This window comes from Myodes glareolus, chromosome 2 (assembly GCF_982192425.1).
Source record: "Myodes glareolus chromosome 2, mMyoGla1.1, whole genome shotgun sequence".
In the NCBI taxonomy this organism is placed as follows: domain Eukaryota; kingdom Metazoa; phylum Chordata; class Mammalia; order Rodentia; family Cricetidae; genus Myodes; species Myodes glareolus.
The window spans coordinates 90161488-90176168 of record NC_142027.1 but is presented as its reverse complement, the minus strand read 5'-3'; the positions used below and the strand labels follow the sequence as shown (position 1 = coordinate 90176168).

At 45.9% G+C, this 14681-nt stretch overlaps 1 protein-coding gene across 12 annotated transcripts in view; it reads left to right on the top strand.

Moving 5' to 3' along the window:
* The window catches only part of Stard13 (StAR related lipid transfer domain containing 13), a 388106-nt gene that overhangs the window by 324236 nt on the left and 49189 nt on the right, over positions 1-14681 (top strand). For 11 of the 12 annotated variants that reach the window (XM_085685254.2, XM_085685251.2, XM_085685253.2 and 8 more), the window contains 2 exons: positions 1179-1250; positions 4983-5064. Coding sequence is in view for 8 of the 12 variants with exons in the window: in XM_085685251.2 (XP_085541377.2) it covers positions 1179-1250; positions 4983-5064 (154 nt within the window). In the remaining 4 variants the exon portion in view is untranslated. Of the gene's footprint in view, positions 1-1178; positions 1251-4982; positions 5065-8713; positions 8812-14681 lie in introns of those variants that run through there. The other variant, XM_085685258.2, reaches the window with a different exon arrangement.

Genomic DNA, 14681 nt, shown 5'->3' with positions numbered 1-14681 from the left:
AGGTTTTGCTTCTGTGCATCTTTTGAGGCTAAAATCTGCCCTTTGATTTGTTTTAACATACACTAAATGGCTTCATCACATCAAACATACTAGACAGCTGCTGATATTTTATTGGGAAAGGGCACAGTCTCGGGCCCGTGGCCTGTGTTCATGTAGATTGTTTTTCTGTGTAAACGATTCAAGAAAGGCCTTTACTAGCAGTTTTGACTACAGAGGAAAACAAGCACCCGGGGAAATGGAAATGCGTTGACTGAGCATCCAGCAGCTGAGGAGAGCTTTGGCCAGGACCTCTCCCTAGGCTTTTTACTTCTATTTGGAGAAACTGAACTCTTGACAGATGAACTTCTTTTCCCTGGGCTGATGTTTATCTAACAGCATGGTGGTTGTGAAATAATCCAGAATCCACAAGGTCAGAGAATGGCCTGCTTTACACGGTCGCTCCTCCCAGCTCCGTCCACAGATTCCCTCAGGGAGGTTGCTTACGCGGGCAGCAGGTCGATCCACCCCAGGAACGGTCACCCAAAGGACCGACCAGCCTCTTGGGTGTGGCCCCCTCAGTTCTGGCAACTCCATGGGACTTGGGTCTCACTAGCCTTTTCCCCTCTGCACTCTGAGTTGGAAGTCATTCCAATAGGCTTGACCAATGAACATCCTCAGGCGAGGTATTGGGAATTAAAACTGTCAGTGAAACTGGATTTTTGTAATGCCTTCATTCGTGAGAAAATAGACTGGCGGTTGTGTTTTTTTGGTTTTTTTTATATCTTGAGTGAAAGAGTAAAGCAAGGTTGAATAAATAATCTCTGGCTTATCTTGGAAGGTTTAAAAGGTCCATTAAAAAGAGGATTATGATTATAATAAGTCTTTCTTGTCTTCCCTCATCACCTAGTTCCTTGGTGCGTAAATAAGGCATTTTTCCCTGTAGGCCATTCAGCCTTTGCGCTCTGCCCTCTGTGGTTGGTTATCATTCCGTGAACTATGGCTCCACAGGGGAGATAATCTGAGCGGACACAGCGTGCCTGGAGTGGCCTGGACATTCTGTACGTCCTCCCTCTGGGTAGGCTAACTTACACACGACTCCCCAGGAGCAGCTTTGCCTCGTAATGGCCCTCACGGAGCACACCAGCAGAACCGGAGTGTGACTGTCAGACTCACCACGTTCTTTTTCTTGTGTGTTTCAGAAATCGAGGCGAAGGAAGCATGTGATTGGCTGCGAGCTGCTGGGTTCCCGCAGTATGCTCAGCTGTATGAAGGTACGTGAGCCTTTTCCGTCCTTCTTTACGATGAGAATAAACTCAGGACGAGTCATGTGGACCTCTGCTTTCTGGGTCGTTGCTCTGATGCGTTGTGGCTTTTGCTTCCTTCCCCCCTCGGCCTTGGCAATAGTAAGCTCATCTGGACACATCTGGAAATGAGAGCCCTCCCATTCCCACCCCACTTCCTGCTTCCCCCTGCAGATTCCCACCCAACTCTACACTTTCTTTCCAGTGTCTGCCCCGACTGGCTTTGCAGAGTAGCATGATCTTCCTTGTTTTAACTTCTTTGTGTTCAATTTTCTTGAGATTGCAGTGAATGTGTGGTTAGCAAGTTTCCTAGACATCTCTAAACTAGTTGTTTGGGGATAGCCTTTGCTTATGCCTATTTTACTTAAAAAAAAATGTTATGGACCAGATGTCAGTCTTCTGAGTTTTGGATAAGTGGCTTTTCTTATCAGCATTATACTTCTGGTTCTTGATTCTTTAATTAATAATTGATAAATTCACTGTCTTAGTTACTTTTCTATTGCTGTGATAAAACAGCATGACCAAGAACTTAGAGAAGAAAATAGTTTATTTGGGGCTTACAGTTCCATAGGGTTAGAGTCTATAACCATCATGGTGTGAGCATGGCGGCAGGCAGGCAGGCATGGTGCTGGAGCAGATGCTGAGAGCTTGCATCTGATCTACAAGCAAGAGACGGAAAGGGTAAATACTGGGAATGACATGGGCTTTTGAAATCTCAAAGCCCACCCCTAGTGAAACCCCTCCTTCAACAAGGCCATGCCCCCCAATCCTTCTTCAAACTGTTCTACCAACTAGGGATCAAGCACCAAAACATAATGAGCCCACGGGGATGTTCTTCAGCCACCATTTTCACTTCTCTCTACCTTACTGATATCTAAGATCATCATCAAATCTTCCATGTTTTGTACATGGTCCTTACACATCAGGAAGTAGTCAGGTCCCAGCAGTGGGCAGGTGGCACACGAGATTAGCTGTGGGGAATTATAGCTAGTGGTATTTATTACAAAGCTGTAGATAAGATATGCACAAAGAAGGAGCCAAGGGTTTATAGTTATTGGGGTTGTCACTCCCACAGGGGGATGATGCCAGAGCCCAGGAAAGAAGGAGCCCATCCATATCTCTGGAGGGAACGAACACACAGCTGGCCATGGGCAGAGCCAAGGGTTGCCTCCTTGCATTTTATCCATGGCTTCACATTGGTCAAATACAAAAGAAAGCTGATAGCATGAGTCTCTTTGGACACCATCCACTGTCCAGGGGGTGTCAAAGCATACTGCAAAATAAGAGGCAGCAGAGTGGGCCTGAGTGCTCAGGAGAGGGTGCCTAGCATATGGGGAAAAAAATTGCAGCTTCCCTTCCCAATGGCACAAACATTATATAGGAAAGAGTCAACGAAATTAATTTTTCCTTATAGATGACTCCTGTCCTTTCATCAAAAATCTCAATTTTATTTTAAAAAACAAAAGGTTTTTTTTCTACTTTGTTCATATAAATCCTGTGAAGACAGAGTTAGCATTGGAATGTAGTTTAAAGCTCAGAGTCTCTGATTAAAAAGACTTTCATAGGGTCATAGAGAGCCTTTTAGACAAAAGGAAAGAGGGGGGAAGGGAGGAAGAGAGGGAGGGAGGAAGAAAGAGAGAGATAGAGAGAGAGAGAGAAAGAAAGAAAGAAAAGATTCTTATAGTTTAAATCTACGTTATTTCCAACTCCTACTCTCTACCTGCAATTTACTAATTAGGAAGGAAGAGCCCAGAATGCTAAGTGACTCTCTGTCCTAGTTAGGGTTTCTGTTGTGACAAACACCGTGACCAAAATAAAGAAGAAAGGGTTTATTTTGTGTTATAACTCTCAGGTCACACTCTATCACTGAGGGAAGTCAGGCCAGGAGCTCAGGGCAGGAACCTGCAGTCAGGAGCTGATGCAGAGGCCATGGAGGGTGCCGCTTACTGGCTTGCTTATCATGGCTTGCTCAGCCTGCTTTTTTATAGATCCCAGGACCACCAGCCCAGGGGTGTCACCACCCACAGTGAATGAGGCTCTCCTCTATCAATCACTAGTCAAGATAATACCCCACAGATTTGCCTGCAGGCCAAGACAATGGAGGAATGTTCCTAATTAAGATGTCCTCTTCCCAAACATGTCTAGGTTCGTGTCAAAAGAAAAATAACAGCAACAAGCGGCTCACTCTCCTGAAGTGGAAGGAGGAAATCAAAAAATGCCAACCCTTTGATTCTTGAGTATATACATATAAATATATGCACGATAATGCATGTGCTACCGCTACTATGAGACTTTAATGTGAGCAGTCCATAGCTCTCTAAGATGCGCTATTAGCTCACAAACATGCACATGCCAGATTGTGCCTCATCCGCAAATATTCCATAAACACAATGAGAACAGAGCTTTTCCTGTGCCCGTTATTATTCAAAAACCCAATGCTCACACCTCCGCCATAAAGTGGCCATCACGACTGTGATACTGGACAGTTGAGGAAAACTTATTTGCCCAGAGCAACACAGCCCGGAAGTCATCAGGGCTTAAAGCTGGAGTCCGTCCCTGGGCTCCTGTGTCTGTGCTTCTCACTGGAACGCACACTCACTTGCCAGGAGGGTGAGGTGGTGTCCATTTGGGGACCAGAAGGGATTCAGTCACTGTGAAATTCTTTGAGTTCAACTAACTTGATTGGCTTTTTTTTTAAAAAAAAAAAAAAAAAAAAAAAAAAACAAATCATTATGTTTTCAAATTGGAATTTGTCAGGCCAAATAAAGATGTCAACAAACTGCTAATGTTTAAATCTTTACTGTGTGGCCCTCGCTCTAAAGAGGCAAAAAGATGTGTCTCCAGAATGGGGAAAGCATCTGCTTCCAACACAGAGGAAGGTTTAGAAACATTAGCTTTATTTGTAACTCGGAAGGTATGGGAGGTGCAAAATAGAAAGGCAGGGCAGTCACAGTGAACTGACGTGAAAGTTGACCTTGGCTGTTATGCCAAGTGAGATGCAGAGGTCTTCCTCTGTAAAAGAGGCTCCTACAATTAAAGCCATATTCCAATAGTCATAGTAGCCCTCCCAGTTGGCATGAATCCTCTTGAGGAACAGTCATGGGTTGGGAATCTCGTCTCTTGTATCATCTCTGGGGAACTTTAAGATGACTGGAAATTTTGTTATCAAAAAAGAGAGGGAGAAAAGAAGGAGGGAGAGAGGAAGAAAGGAAGGAAGGAAGGAAGGAAGGAAGGAAGGAAGGAAGGAAGGAAGGAAGGAAGGAAGGAAGGAAAAACCCGAGACCATTGAACTTGGGGTATCTTTGGAAATGCCCTTTGTGAAGGAAAAAAAAAATCTATCAAACTGAGAATTCTATGAGACCATCTGCCTGTGGGCTGTGCTGTGGTGAATGGGAAGAACCCTGCCCCTCTTCCCCACCTCCACCTAAGCCTCTGAGAAGCAGGGACACCAAGGGCACTCAGCATTTAATCTTGTCCAAGGTCGGGCGCTTGTTTTCTTGTCTCGCACTTAAACTGTACTCTCAAAAGCATTTTCTGTGATAAAAGTAAAATCGTGTGCTATTTTTAAAGGCCATCAGCAATAGTAATAAGCTGGAACTGTGGTTAAGATCAGGGATTTGTGTGGACGTGGTGGTTTGAGTACAGTGGCCTGCAATCCCCTACGACAAAGGGCATAACCTCTGTCTCCCCTTTCCCCCTTAGATTCCCAGTTCCCCATCAACATTGTGGCTGTCCAAAAAGACCATGATTTTCTTGAAAGGGACCTTGTAGAGCCTCTTTGCAGGTAAGCCAGATGAGGGAAGTAGCTTTGATGTTTGTTTCTTTCTGGGTCGGCCTCCATTCAGTAAACATTTCCTCTGTGACCACTGGCTCCAGATGTTAGGTCCTGGTACCCTGAGCATGCTCAGTTCCTGTTTGTGTAGAATTTAACTCCTAACAGGGGGTTTTAGACATTAGGTTGGGAAAAAGAGAGGGGAAAGGGAGGAGAGGAAAAGACAGAAGGGGAAAGAAGAGAAAGAGGGGCTTAGATGTTTCAGGGTGTGTTAAATGCCATTTCGAAAATGTGAGTAAGGATAAGGGCAGGGAAGAGGCGGCACAGATGAGGCTGAGGCAGGGTGGGGAGGAGGAATCAGATGGTCAGCCATCACAAACGCTGTCGGGGCAGAGGCTGATACTTCACCCTTTGAGTGTGTTCAGCTTGACCTGTTTGTTTCACATATATAAAGCCAAGTGGCTATAGCTTCAAATCGGCACATGTAAAGCCGAGTAAACACAGTGGCAGAGTGACATATTTAAACCTTCGTTATGTGACGAATCCTCTAAATAGCCCAAAACGGGGGCTGGAGAGATATCTCAGTGGTTAAGAGCATTGCCTGCTCTTCCAAAGGTCCTGAGTTCAATTCCCAGCAACCACACGGTGGCTCACAACCACCTGTAATGAGGTCTGGTGCCCTCTTCTGGCCTGCAGACAAACGCACAGAGAGAATATTGTATACATAATAAATAAATAAATAAATAAATAAATAATTTTTTTTAAAAAAAAAAAAGCCCAGGAGGTGTACGTGAAGAATCTCCCACCAAACACCTCACAGAGTGGCGGGAGAAGCCCAGGTGAAGCGATGAGGTGGGAGCCAAAGAACAAATAAGGAACCGTTGAACTTGGGTTAATAATTTTGAAAAGCCAATGGAATCTATATTCGTAGACAATTAAATTCCACATGAAAAGTCAACTGTGTCTGAAGAACTTGTGGTTTCCCGGCCAACACTCTGGAAAGAGTCAGAGCTGGGGTAGGTGTCGGTTGCAGGACACTGTCCCTTTTCAGGAAACAGAGAGAGAACTTGAAGATTCTGTACTCACGACCCTCAGCCCAATGCTCTTTCTCGCATATCCTGCATTTGATAAATATGACTATTTAAGGGGAAGTCAGTGATAAGCAGAGCATAAATGATCTTAGGCTGCCAGGTTCCCGATACCTGTTTTTGTGTTCAGAGCTGCTCACTCCCTGATTCCTATATGACAAAAAAGTAGATTTGTGTTAATGAATAGTCTCTGCTATTCACCAAGACAACCCTGTGTATCTGCTTAAGTTTCATGTATCAATCCTGTTGGTTAAAAGAGAAAAGAACTCTTTGATTCATCAACTTGAGAGCTGACTGGCTCAATAGGTTAAATACGCTTGCAGCCAAGCACAACTACCTGAGTTCGATTCCTGGGACCCACATGGTTCGAGACGAGAACCGCCTCCCAAAAGTTGTCCCCTGACATCCATACATGCACTGTGGCATGAGTACACCCACCTACATACACACACACACACACACACACACACACACACACACACACACACAAATCATAGATTTGAATGGGAGGCCGTCTAGGCTAGTAAACAAGTAAGCACAATGACCTGCCTCTGCGAGAGCCTGTGGGGTAACCGGATGATTTCCTCATGGTTCTTCCAAAGCTTTGACCTGGAAGAGCAGCCTTTCCGCCTCCCCTCCCAGAAGGCACACCTGCAGCAAGAACAGATCCTTCTGAAAGACGCTCCTTCCACACAGTACAATCCAATTAGTACCTCAGGCTGGTTTTCCTCTCGGTGTTGAGGACGTTCCTGTTGGCTGGCATTTCAAAAAAAAATATCTATTTTTAAAATTATATTTTACTGTCTTTTACCATTAAGTCTTCTAAATTTGTCTTCTTAAAATGACTTATTTGCAGTATTGTATTTATACATGTATACACATAGATGTACATATTAAAAATGGAATAGTACTAGTATGCAATCAAGGTTTGGAAAAGCTTCACCCGCTGCTCCTGAAGCCCCCACTTCCCCTTTGTCCTCCATGTCTATGCTACTACCAAACCTTGGCGACTACAGATTGGTTTTCTGTGCCTACAGTTTGGGTTCCAGCCGGGCATCACAGATATGGCATGGAACAGAACATGACTGTTTTGCCTGGCTCCCTTCCCTTGGTGCAATGTTCTTAAGATTAATTCGGGTTACTTTCCGTTTCAAAAATGTATGCCTTTCCATTGTACGAGCAGACTTCAGGGATCCCAATGTGAGGCTATAAAGACACTTCAACATGGATATATGTAGTTTGGTTTGAGCATAAATGTATGCTTCTTTTCATTAAAATATTAAGAATGAGGCTGTGGGGGGCTCATGACAAATCTGGTTTAACTTATAAAGAGGCAGTAACCACTTCAAGTAACCCTGTTGTTTTGTGTTTCCAGCAACATATGAGGGCCCCAGCTATTAAACGTCCCTTTGTTAGTATGTTTTTGCTTTGTCCGTGCTCATTTTAAGAGGTTTCTGGCAATTATTGCATTGTGACTTTTCATGTGTGTTTTCTTAGCGACCAATAAAACTAGACATCCTTCCATGTCTCGCCAGCTGATCTTCTCCTGAAAAATATCTGTTTGATCTTTTCTAATTTTAACCCACTGCATGTGTTTTGTTGTACTTGGAGGATGCCGCTGCTGTTATTACTACCTCGTTCCTCAGACAACGCATTCTGTAAATGTTTTCTGCCAGCCCGTAGATTCTCTTTTCTATGTCACACAGTCAGGGCTCTCTTTTTCTCTTCTAGCCAAATTCGTTTACTTTGTCCACATCTTAAGAGTGCATCTAAAAGTGTCTTTGCCTCAAGTAAGGTCACAAGTATGTTTTTCCCATGCAGTTTGAATCAGAGTTCATCTCAGTTAAGTGCAAGGCCTGCGCCAAGATTCACAGGTTGCGTTTCAGTGTCCAATTGTGACCACTACCTGTCGAAAGGACAGGACGGCCCTCTTCATCAAGTCACTTTGACAAATGCCTGTGTACTCTTGTGTGTGATACGTGTGTGTCTATGTGTATGTCACAGCGCTTGTGTTGAGGTCAACTTGCAAAGGTTGGCCCTCTCTTCCACCTTCTGGGGGCTGGGGACTGAACTCAGATTGTTTCCCTTGGAGGCAAGTGTCTGTGCCCGCTGAGCCATCTCAGGGTCCTAAATGCACGTGTTTATTAGTAATCAGTGTATGTCTAGGTCTCCTGATGTTTACGACAGCAAACTGTAGTGTGGAGCACAGGAAATGGTCTTGAGAATACCTAAGAGTTTGTGGTTCTGTACATACTATTATTTTTGCAACCGGTATTTTATTACTAGAGTGTGTGTGTGTGTGTGTGTGTGTATTTAATAAAACAGCAAGATCTTCCTAAGCTGTTTTATTAATTCTTGTGAGAAAGCATTTGGCTGGAGGTCTATGAACCTCGGTTCTTAGGGCGTAGGAGCTCTGGGTAGAATAGCCAAAGGAAGAGTCACACCCTGGGTGGATCAAAGGAAGCGAGGGGTAGGTTGACAGCCAGAGGTGGCTGGCTGAAGAGCCGCAAGGGCAGGGAATTGCTTTTTCTTCACTGTGAGTTCCACACAATCCAGACTTCCTGCCTTGCGAACAGCAGAAAGCAGCCGATCTCCCACCAGCGAAGACTGACGGTGCTTTTTAGACTTTGAGATTAATGAACAGTTAATTAGAAGCTTGCCTACTCAGAGGGTAAGTCTTGATTAATGCCAAGTGAGCAGTAAGGGCTGAAAATGCTTTTTTTCTCCCCCTTTGTGTGCTGTATTTACAAAGATAATTTTTTATTCTTTTTTGATTTTTGAAATTACTTGTTTGTTGGTTTGTTGTGTGGCAAGGGCACCACAGAGTGCAGGTATGACCAGAGGACACCTTTCAGGAGTCGCTTCTCTCCTCCCACTACAGGGGTCTTGGGAATTGAACTTGGGTCCTCAGGCTTGGCAGCAGGCACCTTTCCCTGCAAATCTGTCTATCTTGCCCACCTCTCTGCTTTATTTTTTTAGATCTTTGTGAGCTGTACAGTTCTCATACTTGTTTGAAATGCGGAGGCCCTGCAGAAAGGTGGATTGAGTCATGGTGGGAGAGCGGGAGCTTTTTCCGGGGAGACTGAGGCAGGCAGGAGAGCTAGAGTCGCCCACGAAAGGGTATTCGCCTCAGGGATCTTACTCATCCGTGCAGACAAGCAGGTCGTGTCTCAGACCCCAGCTTTCCCGTAGAATTGTTGAGAGCGTAGCTTAAAATTCCAGATGCTGCTGAGGTTAGACTGCCCAGAACGAATCCGGGTGGATGTCTAGCTGTCTACCTCCCAGGTTTAGTCCCCAGAAACCAGACAGATTCACTGCCTCTGCTGATAAGTGAGCCTCCCGATTGACGGCAGCGTCCATTCTGTGTGGCTGGCAGAACCGGCTGTGTCCGGCAAGCTCCATGGAGATGACGCAGGCTGGAAGCAGCGTCCGTTTTCAGCATTTCAGCAGCCACGGTTACAACTCTGTTTCCTGCTCACTCCTGCTCCTTGACTGGCCTTTTCCCCCACGTGTCACGAAAAGTTCAGGGCAAACCCAATTGTCTAAGTGAGCTGGTTGGAACTTAACACTATGGAACACTTTAAAGACACGAAAGATCTCAAAATAGCTGGCCAAGTTTGTCTTTTGAGGCAAATAGCTGCAAGCAAAGCTCTGGGGAGGTGAGGCCCCGTCTGCGCTGGTGGGCAACAGTATTCCCCGCAGCTGGCTGTGGGCAGAGGCCCAGATACTCAGATGTGACCTTTGAGTTCCTAAATTAATGTGAGGATAGCAACTCATTTGCATAATGTATATTGTTAATAGATGCTAATTAATTATAGTATATGGCAAATGAGGGCATGAGCTGTGTCCATGGTCGTTCGGTGATGGAGCTGGTTATGACTACCCAGTGCCGCTTTCCCTGCGTGTTTAAAAGGACGAGCAGTGACGAGGCGTCTCAAAGAGCAAGGACCGGCGAGAGGGAAAGATGCAGGGGAGAGGATGGTCGAGTGCACTGTTGCACATGCCCTAAGAATTTGCGCGTCTTAACATTGTTAAGATAAAGAACGACAGCCTCTGTGAAGTATAATGTAAATCTCTTTCCTTTAAAAACACCTATCATAGAAGATGCTGGAGAGATGACTTAGGGGTTAAGAGTGTTTCCTGCTCTTCAGAGGACTGAGTTCAGAGTCCCAGCACCTACACGGTGGCTCCCAACTGTTAGTCCAGTACCAAGGGATCCAACACTGGCCTCTGTAGGTGCCCGAAACTCAAGTGGTGCAGACGTCCGTGAAAAACAAACATAAAACAAAATAACGATGATGAGAACTGTTTCTGTGCAAACTGATTGCATCATACACACACACACACACACACACACACACACACACAGACACACACACACACACACACACACAGACACACACACAGACAGACACACACACACACACAGACAGCACACACACAGAACACACAGACACACACACACAGACACACACACACAGCACACACAGACACACACACACAGCACACACAGACACACAGACACACACACACACACACAGACACACACACACACAGCACAGCCTGTACTTTTTCTTTTCTTTTTTCTTTTTGCAAAGGTGACCTTTGACCCTGCTTTCCTCCCACACCTCATCCTATGTCCAGAGGCAGTTCCTGGTTTTAAGCACTAGCAGAGGGGTGATTTCTCCGGCTGCAAACACTTGGTGGGACAGCCAGAAGGAAAAGCAGACGGAGGCACGGCCTTTCTTGTCTGTCTCCATGGTGGCATCGTGACAGTCCTTTGCTCACTATAGTTCTAATTAGAAATCAGACTATATTTCTAATGCCCTTATCACACCCCCACTCCACCCCAGACACCATAAATCCTTCCTATGCATGGCCTGTGACTCTTAAAACACCCTCAAGCCTTGGGAATTACGTAGCAGAGTTGTGTATTTGGCATGGGTAATCCACCCCACTCTCCAAAATCTGTGTCTGCCAGACTCTCTCAGTACCAAGGCCTTTCCCACGCCCTGTGGCCGCAGCCCATGGAGGAGCCCCCGTGACCTGGGTTGAGAGCACATCTTCACTGGCTTTGGTCCCTGACTGTCTTTGAAGTTTCCACCCAGGCCTCTCCTTAGCTGACAGGGCTCCATCCACGCCCTGACAGGAGCCAAGGGTAAGGAGGTCAGGCCATTGGCCTCAAATCAGAACGGTCTGGAAGAGATGAACGCCCCACACTTGCTATTCCTCCCATGCTATTGGCAGGAAAATAAAAAATATCACAGGAAACCGGCCGTTAAATCAGTGTAGAAGACCTCGTGACCCATCTGAGGTCTGGCCATGGAAATGTCAAACACGAGCCTAAAGTATGAGGAAGGAAAGGGCCTTATGTTTTCCTGTGGTCGCTAAGGGAGTACCAGAAGGCCTGCGAGTGTCCCCAGGCTGAGTACAGCGTGAGTCAGGACCTGACACCCTGCACCAGGGCCCTCCCACTGACCCTGCTTCTCTGCCTGCGCCAAGGCCTTCCTCCTGCCATCAGTGCATAGTCTCACCATCTCCCCTCATCCCAGACACCCGTTCGCTCACCTTCCCCTCCTGTGTGTTTTCCCCTGACTTCTGCCTGGCTCCTGCTCCGGTCCTCTGAGCTCTGGAGGATTTTCTGGCTCCATGTCATGGACTCATGGATACAGGGCCTTGTCCCAAATGAAATTTCAATAAATATTTAAGTTGAACCAGGGTTTGGCAGAAATAACCTTTCAGTCCACAAATTACTATATTGCATCTTTGGTTAGAAAATATTATAGTGATAAACTCTGCTTTCTTCCCGGAAGAGCTTAAAATGCTGTCCTTTGCTAACTACTTCCTCCTTCCTCTCCTCTTCGTCTTCCTCTTCTTCTTCTTCCTCCTCTTCTTCCTCCTCCTTTTTCTTCCAGTAGCAATCCTGACTGGCCTGGAACTTGCTATGTAGTCCAGGATAGCTTCAAACTCAATAGAGATCTGCCTGCCTCTGCCTAGGGTTAAAGGCAAGCATCACCACACCCAAACTTCATAAACTTTTTTTTTTAACTTTATTTCATGTGTGTTGGTGTGAAGGTGTCAGATCCCCTGGAACTGGAGTTACAAACAGTTGTGAGCTGCCATGTAGGTGCTGGAATTGAACCCGGATCCTCTGAAAGAGGAGACAGTGCTCTTAACCTCTGAGCCATCTCTCCAGCCCCTTATAAGCATTTTTTGTTTTTTGTTTTTTGAGACAAGGTTTCTCTGTAGCTTTGGTGCCTTCATGGAACTAACTCTTGTAAACAAGACAGGCCTCGAACTCACAGAGATCTGCCTGCCTCTGCCTCCCGAATGCTAGGATTAAAGTATGCCACCACCATCCAAATGTTTTTATTATTATTATTATTATTATTATTATTATTATTATTATGGTTTTTCAAGACAGGGTTTTCTCTGTAGCTTTGGGGCCTGTCCTGGAACTAGCTCTGTAGACCAGGCTGGCCTCGAACTCACAGAGCTCTGCTTGCCCCTGTCTCCCGAGTGCTGGGATTAAAGGCATGCGCCACCATGAACTTCTTAAGAGAACGTCTGGTGCCCACTAGCTTCTCTCAGGATCCACACACTCTCAGCTCTCCTCCCTCTGCCTACTCAAGGCTTCCCTCTGCCTACTCCAGGCTGCCCTCTACCGGCCCTATCCCCCCCTCTGCCCACCGTACCCCACCCTCTCCAACCTCTAAATTGTACCAAAGGAATGTGAAGCTTTCTTACTGCGGGTTCTTTCTTAAATACTTGACACAATTAACCTACTGCTTCCTCCTTTCCTGGGTGCAAATTCTTTGGCTTCTAAGGCGCCACCTTCAGCTGGTTCTTGCTGACCCACCCTGACTTTTACCTTCCTGAGGCTGGCTTCCTTCCTTAGCCCCAAAGTCCTAAACCCTGGAAGTCACCAGCATTCTGAATTTGCTTCCCCAGCTTGCTTGGGTTCAGTTATATTCAGCCCTTGACATCTATGAGGTCACCCTCCCTGCATTCACCAACCTCACCTCCAAAATAAAACAGCCACTTACACGGACGGTGTTTACACTGTGTGAAGTGATGCGAATGATACAGGAGTGGTTTTAAGTATAGGAGAGGCGATGAGAGATTACATGCAAATCCTGCGCCGTGTTCCACACGGGACTTGAGCACCAGAGGACTTTGGTGTCTGCCGAGGACCCCTGGAACCGGTCTCCCAAAGACAGAGCCATTCTGAGCGCTTTATACTGACCGTCTGTAGTCTACTCCCTCTCGTGTCTGGACGTCAACACAGGCCGTACATTTTAACATACACAGTCCAGAGCCCGTCGTCTTCCTCATATCCCTGCACCCCACTGACTTCCATATTTTATTGTTGTCTGTGCTCAGTAGCACATTCACAAGAGCTTGAAATCTGAGGTTCAGCCTCTTTATCTTCCCATCTCCCATATGAGTCGATGCCACGTCCTGCCCTCACATGACACCCCTGATGTCCGCTCTTTGTCTTCCTATCTCCCATGTGAGCCAATCGTCACGTCCGGCCTGCACGCCCTGATGCCCGCTCTTTATCACTTCGCTGTCTTGCATTCAGATTTCTTTTTTCTTTCATTGAACATAGTTTTCTTTTTCATACAGTCTATTATGATTATGGTTTCCCCTTCTCTAATTCCTCCCAGATCTTCCCCAACTCCCCACCCACCCAAATCCACACCCTTTCTTTCTCTCTTTAGAATACAAGCACCTAGAAAATGATAAGAGTAGAATAGACTAAAACCAAACCAGATTAGAACAAGACAAACCAACAGAAGAAAAAGAGCCAAGGAAGAAACACAAGAAGCACATATAGATGTGGAAACCGACATGTTCCCACACAACTTAAAAACACAGCGCATAATATATAAAAATACAACCATAATGTATAAGCAAAAGACCTTTAAGGAAAAAAAAAAGTCCAGACAAAGCACAGTGAGTCAATTAAAAAAAAAAACCCATAAAAAAATACTGAGTTTTTTTCGTGGTGGCCATCTACTGCTGGACATCTCAAGCCCTTAAATGTGACTTGGGACACCTTGGGGAAAAATTGATTTCCCATTTGTAAGCAGTTATCAATAGAAATAGCTTCTGGATACGAGATGGAAGCTAGGGCCCACTCGCCTTTCTCAGCACTGAGCTCATCTGGCCCAGCCCTGTACGGGCCTTGTGCATGCTGCCACAGTATGCGTACCGGTCCTGCTGTGTGTAGACTGTTTGGTTTCCCAGGGGCTCTCCATCCCCTCTGACTCTTCCAACTGCCCACCTCCTCTTCAACAGGGTTCCCTGAGCCCTGAGGGGAAGGATTTGGTAGAGACTCCCATTTAGGACCGAGTGTCCCAAGGTCTCTAACTCTTTGCACATTGTCCAGGCATGGTCTATATTTGCCCCCATCTGCTACAGGACGAGGCTTTTCTGATGACGGCTGACCCTGATCTATGAGTATAGCAGAATGTCCTCAGGAGTCATTTCATTGCTACGTTCCTTTAGCAAAACAGTAGTATCTGGTTTTCCCCC